The sequence below is a fragment of the Dermacentor andersoni genome, chromosome 9 (genome assembly GCF_023375885.2).
Source record: "Dermacentor andersoni chromosome 9, qqDerAnde1_hic_scaffold, whole genome shotgun sequence".
In the NCBI taxonomy this organism is placed as follows: Eukaryota; Metazoa; Arthropoda; class Arachnida; order Ixodida; family Ixodidae; genus Dermacentor; species Dermacentor andersoni.
Window position 1 is genome coordinate 86,286,420 of NC_092822.1, and position 27,768 is coordinate 86,314,187.

A 27,768-nucleotide genomic window follows, 5' to 3' on the forward strand; every position below is an offset into this window, starting at 1 on the left:
ATGCAATTGAGATATAGATAAGCAATCTTTTTAATATGTAGTTGTAGGTGCCCGCAGACAGAATGAGACAATACGTCTAATTAAATGTGAGATGACAATAACAAACTGACCAAAGTAAGCACTGACCATTGAACCGGACATTTGTCCTTATATAAAGCTGAGAGACAATAGCATATACCCGCAATACAGCAATTGGTCAATTACAGCAACTGCCCAGGATGGTAGCGACGACTTTTACCAAGCTTGCAGCTGGATTTGTACTGCTTTCAGCATTTGCATTTGGCCATGGTGAGCTCTTTCATTCGCGTACTTCTTGGCCATAACGTGGTAGCGCTAAGCTCTTCTCAAAGCAGAATGCTAATGTGAACAGATAATGCGAAGCTTAGGTGCCGCTCCCCTGCGGTGTTCAGAGATTAGAATTAAACTGATCTTAATCAAGGTTCTCCTGTCGAGTTCTGCGTCCTTTAAACAGGCTTTAAACAGGAAATGTACGCGTCCTTACACGTCCACTCCCATTACGTTCATGCCGGTGTCTTCAACACATATAAGCACCATCAGGAGACGAAATAAATAAGAATGTTCGCGTTTGCACAGAAATTTCTTCTTTTAAGACCGGACTACCAACGTCTAAAATACCCGCTGCCCCAATTAGAGGGCTCGTTGTAGCTTCTTCTCTTCTCTACATAGCCCAATGAGAACGTGGCCATCAATCTCTAGGGGTTCGAGTCATTTCTGCTCGTTTGTTTGATTCTTCATCACGATCTCGTGCCGACTGTACTCCTGCCTGTTTGAAATGCTTGTGCATACAACATTCCAGAGGGAGAAAAAGAAAAAGAAACATTTTATTGCACTTAAAAAAAAATGTCTCGATGCTGTGCCCTCGGTTCAGGACGTTACTTCCAGCGTGCTTCAGCGCTTGATCGGCCAAGTGTGCAAAAAATCATTGAATGGTAAGGGTGGTTGTGACGGCCAGGAACTTGGCGCAAGAGATCGGTGGGAGGGATGAGGGCTTGTGTAAATCGGGTAGCGTTTAATGGCATTGCCATAGCATGTATGGTGTTTTGCGGTAGACCCCACAGTGCCTACTGAGATGGGAATCTTCAGTGAGTAGACCTCGGAGGAGGTGCTTTCTTGCTAGAGTTGAGCATAGTGTTCATTTTGTAGGACGGATCTGCCCTGCTACCATTGTAATGTACTGGCGTAGCTATGAAAGGCAGGTGTACATAAGGTATACTATACTCTAGCATATATTCCGTGCTCATCCCCGAATGGCGGCAATTGTGGTGATGGCTTTGGGGAGACTAGTATATTTGGTCTTCCTAATTATATTCTTTAATTGTTTTGTGATATGTTTAAGTAAGTCGTTATGTAAAAGTTTCCGGCATGCACACATTGAGTTAGTAAATGTGATGGGTGGATGTACTGACAAGTGCTACTGGCAGATGCATGACTGATACTACGGCTCATTTCATTGATACTACGTATCATTTCAAGTGCGTTATCTACCGCATACGTTATCTACTATTGCATTGCCATTGCCTTACACAATATCACCTGTATAGCAGTATATGTGCCATTTATTTTGCACCCTATGCAATTTTTTTTATAACAGCGAGCTGCTGTGTCCGCCAAGCCTTGTTATTCGTAAGGCGCATGTGTTTGTGGAGTGGTGCGTCTTTCATGAGTGCACTATAGTTTGCGAGAGCATTGGTAATGTGGCAGATACGAGTGTAGTGCAAGGTTGAAAGTCTAAACTAAATTTATGCGGCTACCCTGTGCAGTGATTTGAACTTGAAGGTGCTTGCCTTGCGTTCGTGCTTGATAATTCTTGTGGAGATAATGCTGTGACACTCCGTGTCGCCAAGCAATTGTATGCGTGTGTTGATAGAGTTGTAATTCTATTTCGGTGGCCTTCCGAATGAGCGCGTCGATGCGTGTAGCATTTTCTTTGGGGAGGTTCGTGTGAGAAGAGTGGTATTGGAATGTGCATATAAGTAGCGCGTCGCGAGAGGAGTAGCATAGACACTTGTTTTAGTCCGCGGTTTCTGCTCGATACCCATCGCATCAGGTGAAGGACTATTCCAGCTCAAGCGAACGCCAGCATTGCAGGTAGGCAAGAGGGTTTGTTCAGGAGACTCGCCCGCGCCGTCAAAGTGTTTATCAAGCACCGGTTAGCTTGCGGCATTCGTCATGGTAGCACGGTGAGGACGTGGTTACCAGGGCTCGTGCAAGAACCTCCTCCAAATGGAGTTTTTAGAAGGAATCAGCGTGGGTGGTGAGAGGATCACTTTCGCGAGGCTTTGCGTGACTCTGCACTAAGCGCGTTGTAATAAACAGCTGACAGTGTTTCCGGCACTGTGCAAAGCTTAATATATTTGCCAAGTGCAGGAATGCTCTCGGCAGTCTACTTTCGCGCGTCCGGCGCTGAGCCACGCGAAATGTCCTTTAGGTGATAGTATTACCAAATGTAATCGCTTTACAACAGCGCCCTTGAGTAAAATTTACCCTTGCACTGTAACGTGCGCCACCATGGCTGATGACCGTTACGGGATGGGTTCGTCGCCGAAATGACCTTTTAATTTATTATCGTCATTCGCTGATATATCTGGCCGGCTCAACTAAGTTTCACTTACACCCATTCCTCCATTCCAAGGGAGGTGCGAAATTTTTTGTTCGTCTGGTCAGAAAGCTTACACGGCATTTGTTTTCATTCAAGGAAACTGTGGAGACCAACCGTGCAACGTTCTCGAAGCAGCCTCCTGCTATTGGAATACAGCGGTTAAGTACGTCGTAAAGGACATAGTTTTCAAGCTCGCAGCAGAGACAGCGCACCTGAAAAAGCTATGTGGCATGTAAGTAAACACCGTTCACAGCCATGACACCATGAAACCTCCGGGCTTACAATTGGAGGCGCTATTCAAGTGCAAGTAAATGAAGAACATAGCAGCTATAAGTTGTATATATCTTTTTCCAAAGCACAAAAACAAGCTTTTTTACTTATTGAAGAGACAGAGGCGCAATAATAAGCTCGGTGTAAGCCACAAATCAGGCATGAAAAGAGGCGAAAGAAGGCGTAACTTACAAATCGTCTTCAGTTCGAAAAGAATGCTCATATATACACGTTAAACAAGCATAAAAGGAAGTGGTACGCATAGCTAAAGCAAGTGTGACCGTAACGACCTGCGTAATAGCGAATTACCACACCTTAATAAAACATTATGCAGTGTTTAGGGACGTGGACGAAACGCCTTAAAGAGACCAGTCTTGATCCGTGTCGTTTACATGGGATACAGTGGAAAGCACAGATCGCGTAGAAGAGATACAAGTTGCAGCTTGGACAAGAAGCAAGTAAGTTAACGCCACGGTCTCGCGTAGAACAAAAGGACTCGAAATTTTAGTGACAGAGAGACAAATAGGCAGCCAGCCAAAGAACTTTATTGAAATTTAGCCATAAAATAAATGTGATACATATAACAAACAAAAAAAAACAAGGTACACTCATATAACCATAATTAAAAACATCAAGAAAAGGGGACGACAACGCCATGCCTAGTATGCAGAATACAACCCTGCATATTGTTACGCAGACATTTGAAGAAGATGGAAGTGATGGCGTCGTAATATGCAGCCTGTTAATTTAGTATTGGAGACAACTGAAAGCTTTTCCATTTTTCATAAATTCGTGCGGGGCATGCAGAGTAGCTATTTGTTCGTCCCACTACCTAAGCCTAGCTGTTACATTTCTTGATAAATAATTTCAGCCGAAGTGTTCATGTCTGGCAATCTGCTTGCTCGAATCATAAAATGTGATTGAAAAGCTCCGGAACAATCGGAAACAATGAATGGTATAAACAATTTTCTTTTGAGATGTTATTTTCCCTACGCATATTAATATATCTGAAACGTAACCCACAAAATGCTGCTGACCTCGCTAAATAATAAGTCGTTGTCACCTTTGGCTCTACAAACAAAGCGGGCAAACCATATCAGATCTTTATAGAGAGGCGCCGCATGTTGACAAAAACAACGCTTTGGCAATATTCATTTAACCTGTAAATAACCCCGTCACTCCAAACTTGTCAGAGCATGCCACAATGATGGCCGTTTTCTCTAAATATTGAGTTGGTGGAAGGTCTATTTATTTTCGGCTCAATGAAAGCACGCATATACCTAATTCGAGCGCTTCAATGTGCATTGATAGCTTGGCTGCAAGAGGGCCTTAACCCGACATTAACTGAGATACAGATTTGCGTTTTTAATGATCGTGGGTTGCTGTATTTTCCTGTTTAAGCATCGCCAGTATGACGTACCATTGCTTTTGCGCACGAGAGTGGTAACCACTAGACTGCTTGCGTTTGCTAACTCCGAGTTTCAATCTCTGGCTTCTTCTGGAGGCCACTCACGGCGTGCATCTTTCGTGGAACTGAGTGTGGTGCCTTTGATGGCTACGTATAGCTCGGTAGAAGCCGTCATGGCGCCGTCAACTCGACATACGATAGCTAAGTTATCTGCACCATGTTCGTCATTATTGATATAGCCAGCAGTGGTGAGTGAGCACTTGCGCTACTATTCTAAAGAATTAACATTTATGTCATTGCTTTAAGCATCTTAGTTTATTAAACCTAAAAATGTGCTATGAATATGCCACAACAGAAGAATTATCTGTCCAGACGGAATCCACGTGCAAAAAGTACATTGTAATCAATTCACTAATTGAACTGAACACAACAATCAACTTTGTTCTGCAATTTATGGCACATGTTTATAGTGTTGAGTCGGGCGGAATTGTCATAAACGCTTACTTACAATTTTTTAAGATATTATAACTGGCCATGTAAGCTGAAATAACTGACGTCTAACAATGGCATAACTGACGTGATTACCACTGCTGCACCGCCAAACGCGGCACCCCGTCCAACTTCTGTGAGATGTCAAAGTGCAGCGGAAAATTAAACTGCAGTCGCATTTCGGATTTTCCATGAGCCGTCTCCGATTCTCGGTTTGGGTTACCGATAATTTAATGCATAGTCATTTCAGCAACAGAGACGAGATAGATCACTTTATCGAGTGGTATGGTGGCGCGCTATCTTAAGCCGCTCTGCTATACGTCGCAGGTTGGTTGCATAAACAGCCGCGCTTTGCGGAGCCGTGTGCGTAATCCGAAAATCTGGGCAAATTTTTGGCGCCAGTTATTTCTTCTTACACGCTTACTTTGTTATTCAGAACACAGAACTGGACTGCTATGATGGTTCCGTTCAACTTTCCATTATATAAAATGTACTGTCTGTTCGTAGCTAACAAATTAGTAATTGGAACTAGCATGAACGGTTGATACAGGTGGTGTGCGCAATGAATGCTAATCCCAATAAAACATGTCCGACGGTTTGTTTCGAACCTGCTTCCCTCAAGAAAGCAGCCAAGTGCCTTACTCATTTGACGTCGAGCTACCCAGTAACCCAAGTTGCCATAAAAAGTTAGGTCCATGCAAACCAGAAAGCGCGCGAGATATCCCAAGAATGTTAATCATCTAAGATATCCTAAGAATGCTAAAATCTGATCAGCGGATCAAGCGTGTTGGGTTTTATACATGATTCATCGAAGGTTTCAGAGGAATCTCTGGTGCCCGCGTGTCTTCCAAGAAGTACTCTACACAATTTCCGTCGCGCATGCATGTAAACAGGTTACACAAAGTTCGGTGACAACAGACAGCGGAGAGACTCATGGATAACATTCCGGAAACTTCCGATACATACAGCCGCGCCCTGCGCGGAGCGATATTTGTTGTAGGGTGAAACGCGAGTCCCCGATGAAGGTGAACAAGTGCACGTGTCAATATTAATAATAAAGTACAGTGAAGGCCGTGTAATGCGTAAGGTAGATAACAGGTGGACCATTAGACTTACAGAATGGGTACAAAATTTAGGAAGTGCAGTCGGGGATAGCAAAAAAAGATTGTTGGGGCGATGAAATCGGACAACATACAGGCACAAGTTGGAATCACCTAGCGCAAGACAACGGTAACTTGAGACCGCTGAAAAAGGCCTTCGTCCTGTCCAGTGGACATAAAAATTGGCTGCTGATGTTCATTTTAATGATAGTGACGAGGCTAAATGCAGCTTTAGATATGGTGCTTCCTATAATTCATCTAGGTACCTTGATGAATTTTTTAGCTTCAGGATTTTCTGTGCTCACCCATGTTTTCTTAAATGTTGTGTCAGCCCTGGACGCCACTAAACTTGTTTTGTATAATCACACTGATAACTTTTCTACCTCCTGTCCCCTCTGCGGTAGAAAATTCGAACTTCGCTAGCAACACTTCTTACTCATTTGCTCGTAAAAACTAATACTAAAGTCTCATTGAGTTTCAATTAAAACGCCAACGTGTAACAGCAAATCTCCATGAGTGTCAAATTTTCTTTCAGAAAGGAAGCGTTGCCGCCTGTGTCATACTGTGCGGCCTTGTATGCCGGATGCAGCGAAGAGGTTCGAAGGCACTTCGGAGTACCAGAGCACGGCTACCGCATAGTGCAAAACGACCTTATGGATCGGGCCAACTGTGAAGGTAAGAGCACTACTTAAGCAGTGGGCAAGCGTTTTCTTACTTCGAATGCTAGTATACTACAAATGAAACTCAGTTTCATGTGAAGGCTTGACAACAATAGCTGCAACACGAAGGGCAACTCCGTCTACTGAAGTGACTTAGTTCAATGGGAAGCATTGCGGATATTCACAACACAATGCGCAAATGTAGTTGACAACCTGTCTTACCCTGCGCCATCGCGTCACCACATCTGCTCCATTAAGGGGCGCCGGGGAGTGTATTTCCAATTGCTCGTAGGTGCAGCGGGGCGTGGCACTTGCGGAGACGACGGACGTTTGCGCGCATGCGCTTGTAAGAGTGGGTGCGACAGAGGATGTGTAGGGAGTTTTGCTCCTTGAAAATACGACTCTGTCTAGGTAGTACGCAGGAGTTTCTTGGCGCGCGTTGTATGCGCTTGTCCCTAGGCCTGCCGGCAGAAGTCGCGGGGCGCGGTAGGGCTGAACTTAGCATCGCAAGTTGGCGGGTCGACGCAATTATATTTATTCGATCATGTTTTTGCCAATGAAAACAAGGTGTCATTTTTTCGCATTATTGGCGGCGACTGCAGGACACCAAAGCGGCAGCGGGGACACCAAAGCTAGAAGCCGGACTGGTCCGTGCGTTGGGGCTCGCAGAGGCCGAAGCGTGCCAGTGAAGTATAAGATCGGCTGTCCGCTATCACGGACAGCCAATGTTTTATGCGAACAGCGCCTGGCAAGCTTCGGCCTCTGCGGCCCCAACCCACGGGCCGCCCTGCTTCCAGCTTTGATCCCCCCGCTACCGCTTGGGTGCCCCGGAGATCCTGCGCCACCTGCTTTAATATAACCTCAGGTGCTCTCCTGAGGCCTCCATTTGCCGGTTACATGTGCCCTCCTGGAGCAGTGCTTGTAAAAAATCTGATCTATCGTTGCGACGAAAAAAACGACCCGCGACTTATACAACACCTGTCAAACATTGTCCCTTCATACACAGCGATCGCAAAGCGGCGTCCGCACCCACTGCCTCACCGCATGGGCAGCCAGCGGCGGAGCGTATAAACCAACTCGACCGCACTCTGCAATGCCGGCATGTCTAGGGGACAAACGAATACAACGTGCTCTAAGAAACCTCTTCCGTAGTGCCTAGGCTGAGTCATATATTCAAGAAGCAAAAGCCCCCAGATTTCCTCTCTCGCGCCCACTCTTACTCGCGCCTGCGCAGCAATGTCGAACGCCGTCAAAGGGGCCACGCCCTGCTGTACCTACCAGCAATTGTAAAAACGCCACCGGAGACGTGGAGTCGCGGCAACGCGCTCTCCCTTCACACAACACCGTTTCGGCCGCACTGCTCTGTCAAGGCTCTCTCGTTACGTGGCGTCGCAACCACTGGGAATATAGGTGCCGTTTCGCTGTTACAGACACTGGCTTCTTTTTTTTCTGCTCAATGGGCCATTTGATGCTTTCCCATCAATAACAGTTGAGTGAGTGAGTGAATAAACTTTTATTTGGTCCAGCAAAGCGCGATAAAACGCGCGCCCGGCCAATCCCACGACGGGACTGACAGATCTAGTCTGCCGGCCCGATCGCGGACGCGGTGGACGGCCAGGATTTGGTCCTCAAAGACGGGACTTCGCAGGAGCGCGTCCCACTCTTCCTTAGTGAACTTCGGGCCCAGCGACCCGCACTCCCCGAGCATATGAGGCAACGTAGCTACCTCACCACAGGCCACGCAAGAACAATTCGGATAACTCTTGGGATATATACTATTAACAGTTATCGTTAGTGAAATCATAAGCATATCTCAAATTTTGTCTCGCTCGAACTGGCAAGTTCCCATGATATTCCCCCGCGTGACATCAACGACAAAATAGAAATCATGGATGCATGCTCCAAGCAATCCACAGATTACATCACAGCTCAGGTGCTGGTGCCCTTTAACGGAACTTAAAGAAAAGGAAAAGAACGTGTAACATGAAATACTTACGCTACACTAGTCGAACAATAATAAGGAAGAAAAAACTAACTGCAATACTGTTGCGCTACTTTATGGTAGCAGTTAATAACACAGCATGATAGTGAAATAGCGCCCTCCTCACCGGCAACGATATCCTCGAAGTAGGCTACAGAAAAGCCCAGTTCGACGAGCCCATGTGTTGCACTACAAATGGAAACTATTGCTTTCAGAGCCTGCCATAGTTTCTCAGTGGCTGTGGCGTTGGGATGCTGAGACTGAGGTCACGGGATCGAATTCCGGCCACGGCGGTCGCATTACGGGGGGGGGGGGGGGAAATGCGTAAACATCCATGTACTTAGATTTAGGTGCCCGTTAAAGAGCCCAGCTGGTCAAAATTTCCGGAGTCCTCCACTGCGGCGTGCCCCATACTCAGAACATGGCTTTGGCACTTAAAACCCCATAATAATTTTTTTTATTGCTTGTAACTTCACTAATGCCAAGGTTCTTTACAGTGAAGCTGTTATTCCCTAACTCGTCGGGATTGCTGAGTGCGCGTGCGCGGCGCTGACACAAAAATGTGAGCCCATTCTGAAGAGAGTAAAAACAAAAAAAAAAGAAACGGCAAGGGCACAGAGTGTTGCTTATCCAACAGACATCACACGACGTCTTCAGGTGACATGTGCATCACTAGACGAAGACGGGTGACATCAATAGACGAAGACGCCATCGCGTTACGTCACACATTACGTGCAAATGTGATCAGATTACGTCGTCAGGCGACATCGTCACGTGACAACGCCGATAGTTAAAACCCAAAGCTATCATGTCTGTAGCTTATATATAAGTCGTACTTTACGAATTTTCTGACGAAATTAACTTTGATAAATTTATTCAGTTGCATAACACCCTTTGGCTGGCGGAGGACCTAGGAGGGCGAAAATTTATGCAGCAATTCCTCACATGTGCGTGTGTGCGTGCCGTATTTCGCTTGTAATGGCAGCGCTTGTCTAACATCGGTCGTGCTTGTGTAACGTCGGCAACAGCTTTGCCGCACATCCACTTTCATTGGGTGGAATGGAGGCGGATACATTAGAGCGCAGCTCTGAGGCGCCTCCTCCTGCGTCGATCGTTGGCGTTGTGCTTTGATGTCGGCGTAACCAAGCGAAAGAGCGCCGCGAAGAATGAAAGCAAACACGGAGCGCTGAGTGTGAGCTGAAACAAAGGCGATAGCGCAAGAGGATGATCCAGCGGAACCATGAGGCCCAACTAAATGAACGCAGAGAAGAGCATCCCATGCTGTACATCAGTCAAAAATTGACACCGCGATAAGAGGCGTTTAGCAAGTCGGAGAAAGAGTGTCTGTGTATAATATGGGTCATTCAAAAACTAGGATGCAATATTCAAGGTTCTACATTCACGGTCGAGAGCTACCATAGCCCTATTGCATGGCTGAGACAAATGTCGGGAAAAAACGGGAGACCACTGAGATGGAGTCTCCTCTTGCAGGAATACAACTTAGAGGTCAAGTATAAAAAAGAGAGCAAGAATAAGAATGCAGATGGCTTGAGCCGGGGATTTTAAGCAAGGAACTCAGAGTAAAGTTTTTTAGGAACGGGTTTTGCACGCATCGCTAGTGATGTTACTGATTTAGGCAACCTATTTCTGTCTTGTCGAGCGCTGATCACGACTAGAAAGCAGAGCGTCCGGTAGGCGTGTTGCTACGGCACGCCGACGAGTGTGTGTGTTTGTGTGTCTGGATATTCCCAATGGTGGACACAACGAAGCGAGGGTTGGGCCAGCGAGCTGCCGTGTCACATCAGTCATCACTACTAGGAACTATACACAATGCCGCGACCGAACACAGACGCTTTAGGCAACCTGACATCTGGTCACACTCAGGTAGAATCGCTTTGCGCGGAGGTGTTTGTTACGTCCCAACACCAAAAAGGCGTTAATTGAACGTTCGGTCCAAGGGAAATACCTGCCCACCCATAGCACCTATGCAGACATCAACGCAGCGTGGACACTGACTCTTTACGGGTCCCCCCCCCCCCCCCTCGAGAAACGCCAGCACCCCACCATTGCCTGGCAGCCTGAGTTAAATATGAGAGGGGGGGCCCATTTAAGGCTACCAAACAACGAGGGCGATCTCAGAGTCGCAGTGAATTAGACGTTTCCCACGAGGAAAACCTCCGCCCGTACATCAGCGCCTATCCCGAAGTCTACATAGCATGAGCACCGACTCTTGTAACGGGTCCACAAAACGCCACGACTCCCACCATTACCTGACAGCCTGAACTAAGGATGAAAGGTGAGCCCCATCGAATACTACCAAACAATGACGGCCACCTTGCATTCACAGGTTGCTTTCTTGCCACATATTACAAACCATCGGGCATCGGATACGGGGTTACGGCGCAGTGTTGCGAGTATGGGCATGGTATCGAAATGGATCCGACGATTGTGGTTGGCTGCTGGACAGTCTTCAGATTACCCTAGTGGACTCGCCTATTGAAGACAGCGGTATTAAAGCGAATGCTTTTTTAGTTTGGGACAGAGGGTCCTGATGTCAACTCGGACATTTAACTTGCTCCTGCATGGAGTGGGCTTCCGTAACTGGAGCCGAGTAACTAAGTCAATAACCATATTCTCAGAACCTGACGTACCAGTCGATGGGGTTGGTGGATTGCTTGCCCTAACCCTACCCCAAGCCGGAACACTGTGCACTATTACGGAGTGCGACATCGCTTCTCTTGTGCACAAGTATCTTTCCAGGCGAAAAATAAATGCGCTTAGTTGAAATTTATCCTTTACGGACTTTCTGGCTCAGTCAACTTTACTGAAACAGCGGAACAACACATTATTATTTTAAAATTGCTGTGAAAGTTTCTTGCTGTCCCCTAATGTGGAATCCATCATGAAGCTATGAATGATACTTCACAAATGGAACAAAATATTTCGCGCACCGCATAATTTCTCGATACCAGCAATTTTTGAGTTTTGTATATGACCCAAAAAGACCCGGACATTAACCTTGTCAAGTTCTTTTTTTGTTTGTATTTTAGCCAGAGTCCAGGCGTAATGCATTACAAGGCACAAGCGGCCCAATCATGACCAGATTCATTAAACGTGTTACGTATATTTTAAGTATGCTTTTTATTTATGAATCGGAATTATAAGGAATCATCATGGCGCGTCCATTTTGTATATGTAGCAACAGAAGGAGATATATTTAGGTGAAGTAACAATCCAAAATAAAAACATAACATTTTTGGGAAGAAGCTCAGCTTTTGTTTCTAATATTTCCGGTTTTCGTTTCGAAGTGCTATTCTTGGTGGTAACATTTTATTATTTTACCAAAACTCAATTCAGTTTATGGTTCCATAAGTGTATGACTGCATGCTGGACGAGAATTCGACCAAAGCGTTCATTTTCATCTCCTACAGGACTGGGCGTACTGAACTCCTGCATCGACTCATCTGCTTTGCTACGAAGTTGCCGTATTAGTCTTGCCTTGGAACCTACGGTTGAGAATGCTCAAAATAACTACAAGTAAGTCGGCTGAAATCAAGGTCACTCTTTTTGACAGCTAGGCAATAATGCAAGTCTTGGTGACATTTATTTTTAAAATGCTGCCACTATCGTTAGTACAAACCGTATGTAACGAAAACCCGAATGCTCGCATCTGAAATTACTTCAGTGAGGTGCTACGGCAAACAAACACCAGTATACTCAAATTGCGGGAATTAGGTTTTTTGCAGTATTTTCTGATGCAAGGGCGAAATTAGGAAATTTGTTGGTGGGGCGGCAGGACGAATAGTTTGTCGAGATGAAAAGGTGCTAATTAAAATTGAGCAATCAATGCAGGTCACGAATGCTCCTCTGAACGCTCGCGTATGATAGGTAAAGTGTACAATACAATGACAGTGAAAGGTTTCCGCGAAACGTACTGTTTGACCTGGCTAAAAAAGAGCGTTGAGGTAATTTGTCGGTTTTAAACTGTAAGAGAGCAGGAAGAAAGAAAGACGAGTGGATTGACACTAAATTTACCATTTGTTCCTTTAAAGGAACAATGCGAAGGCAAGAATAATGCATAATTTTGCCTTGACATTTTGTGCAGTTATTTGTTTTTTGGTACCCAAGAAATGTAAATAACTTTCGAAAAGAAATCTTTATTTAAAAAAAATTAAAGCTGCGATCACATTTTGAATACCAATTTGCTTTAAAAGAGGCATCTCTCTTTTATCTTTCTTATCTTATGCATAGGTCTCCCTATGACAAGGACGCTTCTACATTGTAGGGTACAAAAATAATAGGCTAATTTGTAGGCTACACCAAGCTTGAGGAAACCGAAACTAACAATTTTCGATTTCACAATTTTTTGTTATTGTGTCTCAGAGTAAAAATATGTCACATTGGTATTATTGTTTTCTCCTACATAAGCACATTGTGAAAAATACATATTTTACAATGTCTCGCCAACGCTATGCTGAAAGCTTTCTAATGGCCACAGAGTTGGCAGACGACAGAGACAATGCGTGCACTTTCACGTTTCCTAGGTGACTCGGGCCTGGACTCACGCCTGTGATACCAGTTGTGTAATATGTCCTTCACTTCGTTCCTCCTATTATCATCCCCCATTGTGACCCTTTTTCTGCCCCTCTTCCCCTTCCCTTACGTAGAGTAGAAGGCCAGATGCTCCATTATCCGGCCGACCTCTCTACATTTGCCAATCATTAAAATACTTCTTCTTCTAATGGGTGCCAGATGAACCTTATCCGTCAGGTTATGTTCACAGTGGCCAGTGGCCCACGTTGCTTTTTCAGCTATGTGTGGTATTTCCATTGCAACTAAAATAAATTCCATCTAAACTAACCTGGTGGTAGTAAAGTGACAACCCACAACATCGCCTGCACTCCACCCAGTGAAGTAGTGGTGCATCTTTAACAAAGTGTTAGCTGTGGGTGAACAGACCTATAAAAACAAGGGATTCCCCCAAAACGACCACCTAAACAATGACGTCACGAGAGCCATGTCCCCAGACAAGTTGCTGTAAAATTCGCTCCATTGAAAGAGAGTGCCGATGAATACATAAATTGCCTGATTTGGCAAAGGGTTTCGAGGGATATGTACGTGAGCCTGTCAATGCTAACGTTTTACTGCTCTCGTGATGTCTGCCACTTTACCAATGCAAGCCGCACAGTTTTGTCTCCTGTGAGAAACTGAAATTGAACTTGGTTGATTCAGTGTTAAACCTGGCCATATGAAACATCACTGCGACCTCATTAAATCACCTTACAGCCGTCTGATGGAGCGAAGGAAGCAAGCAAAAAGGGCGATTTGATAGACGGGCAGACCTGACATGCTGGTAACTCAAGGAAAGCCTTTCGCTACAAGTATACAGCACGTTAGTCTTCTAGCACACGGCTTCCAAGTGCACGTCTCAAGTTATAAATTTATTCTCACTATTTTAATGTGCATATGTTCACTTCTGCGCCAAGGCAACATTGATTACGTTTTTCACCCAATTAAAAGTTTATCTTGAAATATACAGCCTTTTTAATTCTATCTCAAGGCATAAAATAAATTAAGATTTTTCAATTCCACTCTTAATATTGCATAATATAGCCATGTTATCTCTAAAGATAAGCTTTGAATAAGCAATTTGCGTGTATGCGCGTTTGTGTGTGTGTCTGTTTTGCAATGAGTGAGATTGTGCGAACTTCGTTTAGTTCCTGAGGAGAAAGAATTAAATCAATCCGGCGGTAGACAGAGTCCTTCGGCGATGGCCCGGGCCCTCTTGATAGCCTTGAGCTGAGCGATGAGCTCTGTGCTCCTGAGCGCTGAGTCCCAGGAGGACTGGTCAGGAAAGTCAGTGTCCGCGTTGGCAGGGCACATCCAGAGCATGTGTTCGAAGTTTTTGTATTCGTGGCCGCAATGTGGGCAGTCAGTAGAAAGGTCTGCATTGATCCTGCTTAGTGTTGTTGGTGTGATGTGTGTTCTAGTCTGCAACTCTTGAGTCCTGTTCTTGGCTAATCTTCGTCGAAGGGCCACCCTGATGGCCATTTCTTCTACTTCATGAGTGAGGTTGGTAACCACCGTGGCTGCGTTGACGAGTGAGCCATGGGCGCCCACCACGGAGACGGCGTAGGAGCCTCTATTCCAATATTTGACCGCGTCAACGAAAAGGACTTGCGTTTCGTAACGTTTGACGTTGTTGAGGATTGCGTTCACTCTCGCTTTTCTCCGCCCTTCGTTGTGGGTCGGCTGCATGTTTATTGTGATTGGATCAAGTGTTATTGCCCTCTTGGCGTTTGTGTATAGTTGCGACTTCTCTGCTGGCGTCCAACGGGGATGTATTCCTGCTTCTAGTAAGATGTCGGTCCCAGCCCTTGTGAGTGAGGGCCGACTAATTGGGGCGTTTCGCTTTGCCTGAGAGTTTGGTTGCCAAGTTGTGTAGCGCCAGTTTGAGGAGTCATTCCGTGCTAGTGTTTCTAGTGAGGCTTAGGGCCTTTTTTAATCCTGTTCTGATTAGTGTGTCGATTTCGTTCAGCTCCGTTTTCTTCGAGTTGAGGAATGGGGCGGTGTAGGTTACGTGGCTGATGAGGAAGACGAGCAATGATTTCATCAGGTTGTCTTCTTACAATCCGTCCCTTGTACTGGCGACCCGTGATGTGGCCCTAGTGAAGTTTAGGGTGCTTTTTCGATGCGTTTTAGTGCCTCCGCATTGTCATTGCTGTAAGCCCCAATTACCTTGCCCAGGACTTTCATTGTGTTACACCTGGGGATGTTTCCTCCGTCCATGGTGTGTAGGTGAACGGGGAGGGAGCTAAGGGGCTGTCTCTCCCTGGGCCCTTGTTTGCACAGGATGAGCTCTGATTTGCTGGGGAACTTTAGTCCCGTGTTTGTAAGGAAAGCTTCCGTTGTGCCCAGCGCTTGCTGTAGGTTCTGCTCCAGAGAGACGAAATGGTGATGTTGTACGCGTAAATTGCGTGTCCTACTCGCGAGACTTTCAAGAGTTTTTGGAGACATCGGGCATTGAGATGTGGAAAAGAAGCGGCAAAACCACAGATCCTTGCGGGGTGCCGATTTTGGCTACCCTGTGCTTTCTGCTTCTGATTTGTCCTACGTTTATGGTGGCCGTTTGGTTAGGCAAAAACGATCTTACAATGTTGTGGAAATTTACTCCGAGATTTAAAGTGGACATTTCGTGGAGGGTGTCTTCATGCCTGACCGTGTCGAAGGCCTTCGTTAAGTCGAGCGCGACGATGCTTTTTACATCCCTGGATTTGTTGTCTATGACGGCGCTCGTGATGAGTAGCATGCCATCTTGCGTGGGTAGTGATTTTCTGTAGCCTATGAGATCGTGGCGGAATAGGCCATTTTGTTCAATGTGCTCTCCAATTCTATTGTGGAGGGCATGTTCCGGGCCCTTCCGGAGACACGACGTAAAAGATGTGGGTCTCAGATTTACTGCACGGAGAGGTTTTCCGGGTTTGAGGATAATGACTGCATTGGCAGTTCGCCATTCGTCCGGCACCCTGCCGGACGAATGGCGGACTACGTGGACGCAATGGCGGAAGTACGTGGACGCAAATATTTTTGTAGATACGTACATTTACCCATATTAAAATATTATTATTATAATATATAATATAATAATATGGATAGTATATGATATATAATATGGATAATATATAATTTAATAATATGGATAGAATTGAATATGCCCTCAGGAACGGAGGAAGCCTAAAAACAGTGTAGAAGAAACTAGGAATTGGCAAGAATCAGATGTATGCCTTAAGAGACAAAGCCGGCAATATCATTACTGATATGGATGAAATAGTTCAAGTGGCTGAGGAGTTCTATAGAGATTTATACAGTACCAGTGGCACCCACGACGATAATGCAAGAGAAAATAGTCTAGAGGAATTCGAAATCCCACAGGTAACGCCGGAAGAAGTAAAGAAAGCCTTGGGAGATATGCAAAGCGGGAAGGCAGCTGGGGAGGATCAGGTAACAGCAGATTTGTTGAAGGATGGTGGGCAGATTGTTCTAGAGAAACTGGCCACCCTGTATACGCAATGCCTCATGACCTCGAGCGTACCGGAATCTTGGAAGAACGCTAACATAATCCTGATCCATAAGAAAGGGGACGCCAAAGACTTGAAAAATTATAGACCGATCAGCTTACTGTCAGTTGCCTACAAACTATTTACTAAGCTAATCGCAAATAGAATCAGGAACACCTTAGACTTCTGTCAAGCAAAGGACCAGGCAGGATTCCGTAAAGGCTACTCAACCATAGACCATATTCACACTATCAATCAGGTGATAGAGAAATGTGCGGAATATAACCAACCCTTATACGTAGCTTTCATTGATTACGAGAAAGCGTTTGATTCTGTCGAAACTTCGGCAGTCATGGAGGCATTGCGGAATCGGGGTGTAGACGAGCCGTATGTAAAAATACTGAAAGATATCTATAGCGGCTCCACAGCCACCGTAGTCCTCCATAAAGAAAGCAACAAAATCCCAATAAAGAAAGGCGTCAGGCAGGGAGATACGATCTCCCCTATGCTATTCACAGCCTGTTTACAGGAGGTATTCAGAGACCTGGATTGGGAAGAATTGGGGATAAAAGTTAACGGAGAACACCTCAGTAACTTGAGATTCGCTGATGATATTGCCTTGCTTAGTAACTCAGGGGACCAACTGCAATGCATGCTCACTGACCTGGAAAGGCAAAGCAGAAGAGTGGGTCTAAAAATTAATCTGCAGAAAACTAAAATAATGCTTAATAGTCTCGGAAGAGAACAGCAATTTACAATAGGTAGCGAGGCACTGGAAGTCGTAAGGGAATACATCTACTTAGGGCAGGTAGTGACTGCGGATCCGGATCATGAGACGGAAATAATCAGAAGAATAAGAACGGGCTGGGGTGCGTTTGGCAGGCATTCCCAGATCATGAACAGCAGGTTGCCATTATCCCTCAAGAGAAAATTGTATAATAGCTGTGTCTTACCAGTACTCACCTACGGGGCAGAAACCGGGAGGCTTACGAAAAGGGTTCTACTCAAATTGAGGATGACGCAACGAGCTATGGAAAGAAGAATGATAGGTGTAACGTTAAGGGATGAGAAAAGAGCAGATTGGGTGAGGGAACAAACGCGAGTTAATGACATCTTAGTTGAAATCAAGAAGAAGAAATGGGCATGGGCAGGACATGTAATGAGGAGGGAAGACAACCGATGGTCATTAAGGGTTACGGACTGGATTCCAAAAGAAGATAAGCGCAGCAGGGGGCGGCAGAAAGTTAGGTGGGCGGATGAGATTAAGAAGTTTGCAGGGACGGCATGGTCACAATTAGTACATGACCGGGGTTGTTGGAGAAATATGGGAGAGGCCTTTGCCCTGCAGTGGGCGTAACCAGGCTGATGATGATGATGATGATGATGACATTTACCCGCCTTGTTAACCTTGCACCTATTCAGATATTCTATAAATAGGCACGTTCTCCTTTCTTGAGTGTGGAAATCCAACCTGATTGAACCATATGCCCGTTGCGATGTCCTCAGACTTAAATTGGCAGTGTTGTAAATAAATAAATAACCAGGTAAATAAATAAATTTTCAGAAACGGCATGCCAGTCTCGTCATGCTGCCTTTCTCATACAGCCTAGGTCATTCCAATGATGTAATTCCGTCATTATCACTCCTTCGTAATGATGTGGCTATGATTCTATCGTGATTATGTCTCCATCATTATACTATCGCCGCCACTCAGTCGTGTCTTGCAGTGGTAGTAATGCTTTCTTTGTCATCCATCGTCGTGATACCATCGTCATCATGCAATTGGCATCATTCCATCGTCATCATCTTATAATCCTCATTACATCGCCGTCACACTGCCGTTGTTATACTATGGCCATCATTTCAGAATCATCCCATTGTTGCCATGCCATCGCTGTTATACCGCCTTCTTTGGTCCATCCATCGTCGTGATACCATCGTCATCATGCAATTGGCATCATTCCATCGTCATCATCTTATAACCCTCATAACTTCGCTGTCACACTGCCGTTGTTATACTATGGCCATCATTTCATAATCATCCCACTGTTGCCACGCCATTGCTGTTATACCGCCTTCTTTGGTCCATCCATTGTCGTGATACCATCGTCATCATGCAATTGGCATCATTCCATCGTCATCATCTTATAACCCTCATAACATCGCTGTCACACTGCCGTTGTTATACTATGGCCATCATTCCAGAATCATCCCATTGTTGCCATGCCATCGCTGTTATACCGGCTTCTTTGGTCCATCCACATGATTCCTTATTTTTGGTTTCGTCGTTTTCATTGCGTCGTCGTCATACAGTCGTAGTCTTGCGGTCATGGTCACGGCCGACCCTGGCGACTGAGTTTCAGCGACATGGGCTGATCTGGGAGATAGTGCATGTCACATATAGGCGAATGCATGGAAATGTCCGAATGAGCACTGCATTTTCTAAACAAAGGTGTCTTCAGCAATACAATGTGTTGCTACCTTGCGCAAATGCTAATCGCCCTAATATCTGAAGTCATTGTGAAATGACTTGTTCCCGGAATGTTTTTTTTGTCATTCCATTTATCCCAAGGCTCATTTATCGCATACGTCTTTAAAACCAAAGATACACCATGCTTCCGAAAATAAACACATTCGTCCTCTTTGTGCCAGAAGAAGTTTTTCAAAATGGAAATAATTTTTCAGGTTTAACGTCTCAAAGTAGTAATACATCTTCGGAGACGGCGCAGCGAAAAGTTCTCGGATATTCTTTGATCACTTGGTATTACTTGGCTTGTAAATTACTCAAAGTGTACAAACGTTTTCGTATTTGGCTTGGTTGCAGTGCGGTTCCCATGACCGAGAAACAAAGAGGCTACACCTTCTTCCTCAGGATAACGGCATATCCTTCGATTCATCTAGGCTTACAATGTAGTCTTTGATTGTAGTTGTGGCCTTTAATGCAAATTCCAAAAGTTTCTATGATTTCGCTAGTACAATGAAGCGGTCGATATTTAGTTGCGACGTATTCGTGAATTCAATGACGTATATGCTTCTAAAATCCGCCGAATGCTTTTTCTGGCCCCATTTGGTGGGCGTAAGCAGATCTTGAACAATTGGCAGGTGAGCAAATGGTGTAAATGTAAATGTTTCGATGGTCATTCCACTGAGTTTTCTTGCAATACTGTACGATACTATATTTGCATGCATCCGCAAGTGTGCGTAGGGCGGTACCGAAGAAGCCAAGAACAATTAAACTGTGAGCATTTTGCAGCCGGGAACTTGCAAAGGACGTCGCTTCCCGCAATAGCAGCAGCAGGCTTCGATGGTCATCGAATCCAATTCCACTAAGTTCGGTGGTCCAGTGGTTTACAATTGTGGCATCACATTCAGCGAACGCAGATCTGGCTAGCGGCTAATTTCTTGAACCTCCCGCAATCATCTATGATCACCGCCTAACAGAGAAGCGATAACAAATATCGCGGCGAAAACGAGAACAAATATTTAAATTACTGAACTGTATGTCATTGTCTTCGCATTGAACGCTGGGTCGAGCTTATGCCGCTAACGAAATTTCTATACTGCCTCTAATAATTGGCACATTTCATCTGAGATAATAGTTTTCGCCATTGCAGTCAGAACTTCAATATCGGCGCTTACAAACCACAAGGATCCTCACGAGACGATTGCGTGTCTATTGCTTTCTTTTATAACTGCAGGGCTGCATTGACTCTGCATCGCTGCCTCCATGACGCTTTGTCATCCTGCTCGAAGGGAGAACACCACTACGCCAAGGACCACATCATCAACTCGTACGGACTGGCCTTGACGGAACTCTTTTGGGATAGCAGTGCGTCCATGCACCAGGCCGTATCTTCCGCTTGGACTACAACGACAACCAAGGTTAATGATACTGACGGCAACCCTACCCTAACACCTGCATTGCAAAGCGGCGCTGCCGTAATGCTGCCCCTTGGTGCCTTGCTTCTCCTCCTGATCGCCCTATCAGGCATATATGCCGTGTAGCCCAGCGCATTCTAGTACGGAATATCTTTCAGAAACAACCGCGTGTTGAAGCGCGGTGTTTGAATGAACATGATGAATATGTGTCGCCGATAGGCGAAATAAATAGACATTATCTGCCCTACAAAGGCACCTGTGAGTGATTACCTTGACACTGTTTAAAAATGGGGCCTAGAAACAACGATCCATTGTGCCACGCGCGAAGAATTTTTGGTTGATAACCATACGGTTTCTTGCATCGACCAGATAAACGTGTGGTGATGTAGTCTAGTTGTAATTTCCACAGTAGTGCAAACAAAATTAGCTGATCACTGCTTCATTTACACTGCCCTAGCACAGTCATCTGTTGCCATTGCTTCTAGCACCTCCAAGAAAGAAATTGCATTAACTGATTAAAGGTTGTCTGATAATCCAGTCCAACAATATGGTCGGCACAGTTTTCTATCAACCATGCCGCCGTGTGAAATTTATGAAAAATTCGCTCCTCTTTTCGATGACTTTAGGATAGCATCTACTCGAATTATAACAGTTAAACTGCACAGCGCTGAGGATGGTTGGCTGTGAGCAGAAATTCTTGTTGCTATAAAAGAAAAAAGATATGCTTTGGAGTCTGTGTCACCGAGCCTCTAACTCCAACACAATTTGTTTATAATTTAAGCTTTGCAGAAACAAAGTTAATGCAGCTATTCGCCTCGGTAAACGTAACCACTTTCGCAAAATGTTATGGGACTCCCGGTTTGATAGCCGCAAAATGACGTCAGAGGTGCTGGTCTGAAACAACGTAACGATAACTACTTTCTTTCCCACTTTTCATCTGATAGCCAGCGTATAGCAAATGATCTTAAGGATTCTTTTTCTAGAATATCAGGTTTCACCAGACCACATCCGGATTCATGTACATTAAAAACAAGTAACCTGCACTCGACTTATCTACCGCTTCTGACTGATTGTGGCCTAAAACGAATTCTTCCTATTCTTAAACTCGTCAAGTCCGTAGGTACCAATGGCATCTCCGTCATTGAGCTTCGAAGAAACCATTGCTACATCAACGCCGCGTTGAGAGCAATAATTAATCACATCTTGGTCATGTGGCGTTAATCCAGTCAGGATGAAAATGGCAATCATTATACCACTCTATAAGAAAGGATCTAGAGGCAAAGTTGAAAACTATCGCCCAAATCAGTTTTAACTTGCATGACATAAACTTTAGAGAAATCATGTTGCTCACTATGAATAGCTTCCTTTATACCAGCAGCATGTTGTGACCGTGGTAATACGGCTTTATAAAAGGCAAAGGCACTCAGGCGAGTTTGGATTATTGTTACGATTTCCTGAATTTCTGCTTAGAAAGTAACCAGGTAGCGTGCACATCGTTTCTTGATCTAAGCAAGGCATTTGACAGTGCCTGCCATGGCCCATGGTTAACAAAGCTCTCGATGATGGGATTCCGTGGTTTATCTCTATTATTTCTCAATAATTTTCTCCGGGACCGGTTTCCGTACGTCTCAGTTCAAAAGTGGGACGTACTGTTCAAAACGAAGCCGGTGTTACACAAGGTGTACAGTAGAAAGCTCTCTGTTATTTAACATTTACATTCATGATCTGTCTAATATAATCCCCATTAAAATATTTCAGTATGCAGACGATACAGTGTTAGTTTCTCGTGCAAATCAATATTCTGATGCTGCTTCTCAGTTACAAGAAGCAGCAACGAAGGCAATCGACTAGTTCGCGACAAATTCAATCCACATTAACGTATTAAGAACGCCATGGGCCTGCTTTCGAAGCCCTTTAAAGAGAATACACCTGACTAGGGAAATTATATTACAAAATTCGCATTCTAATCCATGCTTTTCCAATCTTATCGACTACACATCAGCCGTAACATATATCGGTTGTGTTGTGACCGCGATCTTTAATGGAATTCGCATGTTTCTTATGTTTGTCCGAGGATTCGCTCAGTGCTGTGCTTGCTCTATAAAACCCGTTACCTCATGCCGATATCAGTCAGAAAAACCACAGCCCATGCGTTATGCTAGAGTGCATGCAGTTCGATATGGGGTTACTGCCTACGGTCATTGCGCTCTTCGTTGCCAAAAAAAAATTAACTCACTTATGGGCTACATTTTGATAATTGTAGGTTATGACTTCTCTTGAAGGCAACACCGACATATTCTCACGAGTATGAAACAATATACACGTTGCATTTACAAAGTGTATATACACAGCTGCCGAGAATCCTGAGAGGCTCTTGCCACTTCGTCCTCTTCACCGTCGACGACCTTGCCCTCTTTTTCCACCGTAACACGAATCCCGGCAGCAAAAGCACCGTCCCGGTGCTTTTTCTGCATCCATGAGTCTTGGCGAACCACGGACTGGATCAGCGATATCGTCTCAGCAGTGTTGTTCCAAAGTGTCTGTTGAGGCGATGCAGGAAACGTTACTTCGATTTTGCGGCGTACAATTCGGGTCACGTTTTCGCTTGGAGGTGGCGAGCTAGATTGGTCGGTGGGGTTGGTACAAGAAGAGGTCGCTGCAGTACTTGGAAGCCGTGTAAACTGCTTGTATGTACGGGGACTCTTCGTCTGCTGGAAACGGCGGCAATCCTTCATGATGTCGTCGACATTCGACAAGTTTCTAAAGACCAGGAGGTTGAATGCGTCGTCCGCGATGCCTTTGATAATGTGTCCAACCTTCTCTGCTTCTGGCATGGACGTGTCCATTTTATGGCAGAGGGCTAGGACGTCCTGAATGTGGGGAGACATACGACTCGGTAGCAGTTTGGGCACGCGTGGCGAGTTGTTGCTTGGCGGCTAGTTGTCGACCGGTCGGATTACCAAAAACGTCGGACAGCTTTTTTTTGAACAAGCCCCAGCTGGTGAGCTCTTCCTTGTGCGTGTAAAACCACTTTCGTGGCGTTCCGTCCAGGTAGAACACGACATTCGCCAGCATTATAGTTGGATCCCACCTGCTCATCTTGCTGACGCGCTCGTACATCTTCAACCATTCTTCCACGTCAACACTTACGAGGCCAGTGAACTTGCCGGGGTCTTGCGGCTGAGGTAGGGCAACGTACTGGGTATGCGTAGTCGGTATTGCAGCTGCAGATGCGGTGCCTTCCACTGGAAGCATCGTCCCAGGGTGGGTGAGACGTCCGCTGCGGAGCTCCGTGGCGAAGACGCGTACCCCGCACGTCCACTACAATGCCACGAGTATAAAACTATTTACACGCTGTATTTACAAAGCGTATATACCCAGCTGCCGAGAATCCCGAGAGGCTCTTGCCACTTCGTCCTCTTCACCGTCTTTTCCTCTTTTTCCACCGTAACAATATTTTAAGGTATTATCAATGCATGATTTTTCTTCGGTTTGGCTGCATAGCATAGCCCTGAGAGATTTCTGGGACAATAGTTTCAAGATACCTCATACCCCCTTGCCTTAGACCAAAATGGCGTTATCAAATACCTCGATGTGCACCAAAATACCACAAAGGAATGCCAGAATGCTATGTTCCGGCGTTGTTCAATTATTTACATTGTAACGCGCTGCAGTCAACATAAAACTATAAGCTCAAGAAAGCACCAAAACGTGCGGATTTCAGCGGTTATAACGCAGAAAGAAATAGATCTCAATTACATCCATCAGTATTACGTCTATAGAGTGGCTTTGGTTAAAAAGGGACCAGAACGCTTGTTTCTGCAAATGTTTTATTGGAGCATTGCTGGTTCTTTACCTCATTTTGTTGTTTATAACCATGTACTAATTTTTTTATTGTTCCATGCAAAGTAATCGTGTGGCGCAGTGATAATTGTGCGCGCCAGATGTACTTCTAAAACATCTATGTGGTCATATATGTACATGGGGTACAGATGCGTACCATGTGCGTATCCGTCTATATATACACCTTTATTCACTTTTTTTATTTGTTTTTGCTTCTTAGGTTTTTTTGCACCAATGATATTGTAACAGTTTCTATGCAGCCTGTCACGTTATGCCCGTCAAGCCCAATGTGTCTTTGTCAGGCCTGATGAATGTATTATGTTTTCGAAGAATAATAGTAGAAGAGTTTATTATTATTAATATTTACCCAATTTTCTATTCCTTCAAGCACTTGTGAAAACTGTGATCTTGCGAGATGTACCGGTGCCGTAAAAGTTCGCTGAAACTCCAAAACCCAAACTACAGCAGCGGCGTAGCCAGAAACATTTTTAGGGGGTGGATGGGAGGTACCCACTTGGCTGGTCACGACGAGGTTGAGCGGTGGAGAGAGGGATGGGCTGGCCAAATACTAACAAGAAAGATATTTCTGGAAGGATAAGGGCCCAGTGTGCCACGCCGCGGTTACGTAATTGAACAAAGGTAACCATTTAGTTCTTGCGTCCGTTTATCTAAACTTATTTCTCTAGATCTCGAATTTAGTGCCATTGTTTCACTTTTTTTTGTTTATGTGGGAGGACAGTAAAAACTTAAAATGTTTGTTTTCTAAAGCAAGATGCGATTGAATAGATTATTTTAAAACAAAATCGCTGATGTGCGCTCAAGCAGAGTTTCTTTTGGTTTGCGAAAGAAACAGGATACAATGGCGGATACGCATATGATATCAGCAGCAATGTGAAAAAAAAAAATTCCCACGTGAGGAACTATTCCAAGTGTAAGCACGCGAAACGCCGAATACTCTATACTGAAGCGGATCTCGCCGACTGTAATCTGCCGTTCATTAGTAAACCTAGCTGCGATAACCGCTCCAAAGTCCGCGAAGCGGGGAATGACGTGGAACTCAAAATACTTCTCTTTTCTCTTACACGGAGATCTCTTGAGACAGTATCGTTTAGTCCGCCAGTTCTCAGTAGGTTGCACGTGGTCCAGGCTGGAGCCCCTCAAGGAGCCGCTCGTCCTTATCCTGATTGGAGTGATGTATATGAGAAAATACAGTAATCGATGCATCGAAGACTTGGTCATTACGATGCCAGAAAGTGCTACTGTCTGATGTAGGCAGTCGTCTAAAAACAATACAAAAGGGGTGTGGGGGTACATTTTGTCTTACAGGAATTTCCACGGAGGTTTATTTGGGCATAGCACAGTACGAAGGGTTGAATACTCGGGCCATAATTTATGTCGCATCAAGTAATGCCACGAAACTTCCGATGCGAGTCTATTTTATTTGTATTTAAATAAAGCACTCTGTCTGTCTCTCCGTTTGTTGCGTGCATGAATTCTTCGGCTGCATATTCGCTCAATTCGGCTGTGTTATTAAATGCTAGCTTTTGCAGGTTCAATAAACATCAAAACTATAAATATGCCGGAAATGATGTAATAAGTATCACTACCATGGAGAGCAGCTAGAAGTTAGGGCGTCTATCTTTTTTTGACGCGGCCTCCTCAAATGTTCCTTGATGTTAAAAACGAACCTTCTAAATCTTTCATATTAGCATTCGTAAAAAGTCGACGGACATGACAAGACGTACAAGCGAACTCGCGTAATTATTGTTGGTGTCGCCCTATCAATACGGTCCTCTCTTAGAGCGAAGCTGTTAGCCCCTAGATGGTCGGCATTTTTCCTGTCTGGGTCCGTGGAAAAAATGTGGGCCGATCCTGGAGGCAGTGCAGGGCCAGGAGCCGTGGCTCGCGCCCCGTAAGGCAAAGGATTCACGAAGTCAGAAATGCGAAGCGAACTGTGTAAACATTCTTTGGAATTCCGCATACGACGTACAAAGTAGCATACGTTTCAATGAAAAAGAAGTGCGATACAATCATCCTAACCACATATTTGACAATAAGGCGCTCCCGATAACAATGCGGAGCACGTAATGCTCCCCGCGGACGTTCCCCGGCAAAGACTACTGTTGCCCTAGCTGCCGCGGCGACGGCAGCTTGTGACATAGGAGTGACCTCCATAGCCTCTCGTTTTTAAGATAACCAGCCTAGCAACTCAGTTCAATGTTGTCGCAGCAATGGTATGGGCGGTTGCGTGCTGTCAAACTTAGCATTACTAACCATTTACAAAAAACAATAAAACATTGCATACACCCCTCAGCAGTGTGCCCATTCCAGCAATGTGTCTATACCACACGATGCCATGCCACAGACATCATGGTTTAGCGATATAACCGACGTCAACTCTACCAATGGCGCTGCAACATCGCTGTCATTAGGTTCCTCGAGTCTCCCCTGGTCATCGTTTGACGACTGTATACAACGCACAATTCATAGAGCTTGACCTATTTAATGTTAGCAGTGAATACATTCTTCTGCTAACATCTAACATCATCATCACCTATAGTTCTTTTATGTCGTACAGTGCTTTGGTGTTATAAAATGCACTGAATCTACGAAGCAGCATGAACCGCAGAAATTGGGTTTTCTGTTTTTTTATCTGCTTTTGTTTTTGTGGCTTCCCAGCCGCTCTGCCGTTGTTTGCTGATATTGTTTTTTTAAGCAAAGAAAGCTAGAAGTTATGCCACGCAAGTGTTTTGCTATTAATGCCATTGAACAGGCGCTTTGCATTCATTCTAAAATTTGGTTTGCTCTAAATCCGTGGTCTATGCAAGTCACATTCTCTTGAGTGCATGGACGGACTTTAAAAAAGGCTACGTGTGCGATAACAATACCTCTGAATGGTATTTCGTCAACACACGCAGTAACCGCTGGAATTACAAAGCGGAAAAGGACCATAACCCGCATGCAGTAAAATTCCGCTCAAACTGGCATGCCTAGCTGCCACACAGCCTCCAAACTCCGAAGCGGTGCGTGGTTCCTTGCTCGCAACATCATTGATTGTTTCAACTTAGATATCTCGGAAGACCGGTTCGGTTAATCACGCCGCTCTCAATAGATGTCATCACGATACCGCGCGTGGGACGGCCCACAATTTAGGCGCCCAAACGATAGCTCCCATTGCCACCACAATAGCACTTACGGATTTTATTTTATTGCGGGAGCATCAAGGAGTGAAGACACAATTTTTAAGCGACAATAAAATTCTACAACTTTGCGATGTGTGCAATTTGCTCAAAGTATTCGTGAATGAGATGTACTTTTTATTGAAGGAATACTTTGGCAGAGACATACCACAATCAGCAAAACGCTAGAGCCGTATTTTACCTTGGGCCAAAGGATACCACGAAAGATCACGTGACGCTTTGTTACTTGCATTTCAATAAAAACATTTCTCTCTGTCCTTGA

The 27,768-nt window shown here is 44.9% G+C and overlaps 1 protein-coding gene across 1 annotated transcript; it reads left to right on the top strand.

Moving 5' to 3' along the window:
* Positions 1 to 163: 163 nt before the first annotated feature.
* Positions 164 to 27,768, top strand: LOC126527856 (uncharacterized). The gene is made up of 5 exons (XM_055069281.1): positions 164 to 288; positions 2,717 to 2,852; positions 6,423 to 6,562; positions 11,959 to 12,064; positions 20,283 to 27,768. The coding sequence occupies exons 1-5, from the start codon at positions 219 to 221 to the stop codon at positions 20,587 to 20,589; spliced, it is 759 nt and encodes a 252-aa protein (XP_054925256.1). The 5' UTR covers positions 164 to 218; the 3' UTR covers positions 20,590 to 27,768.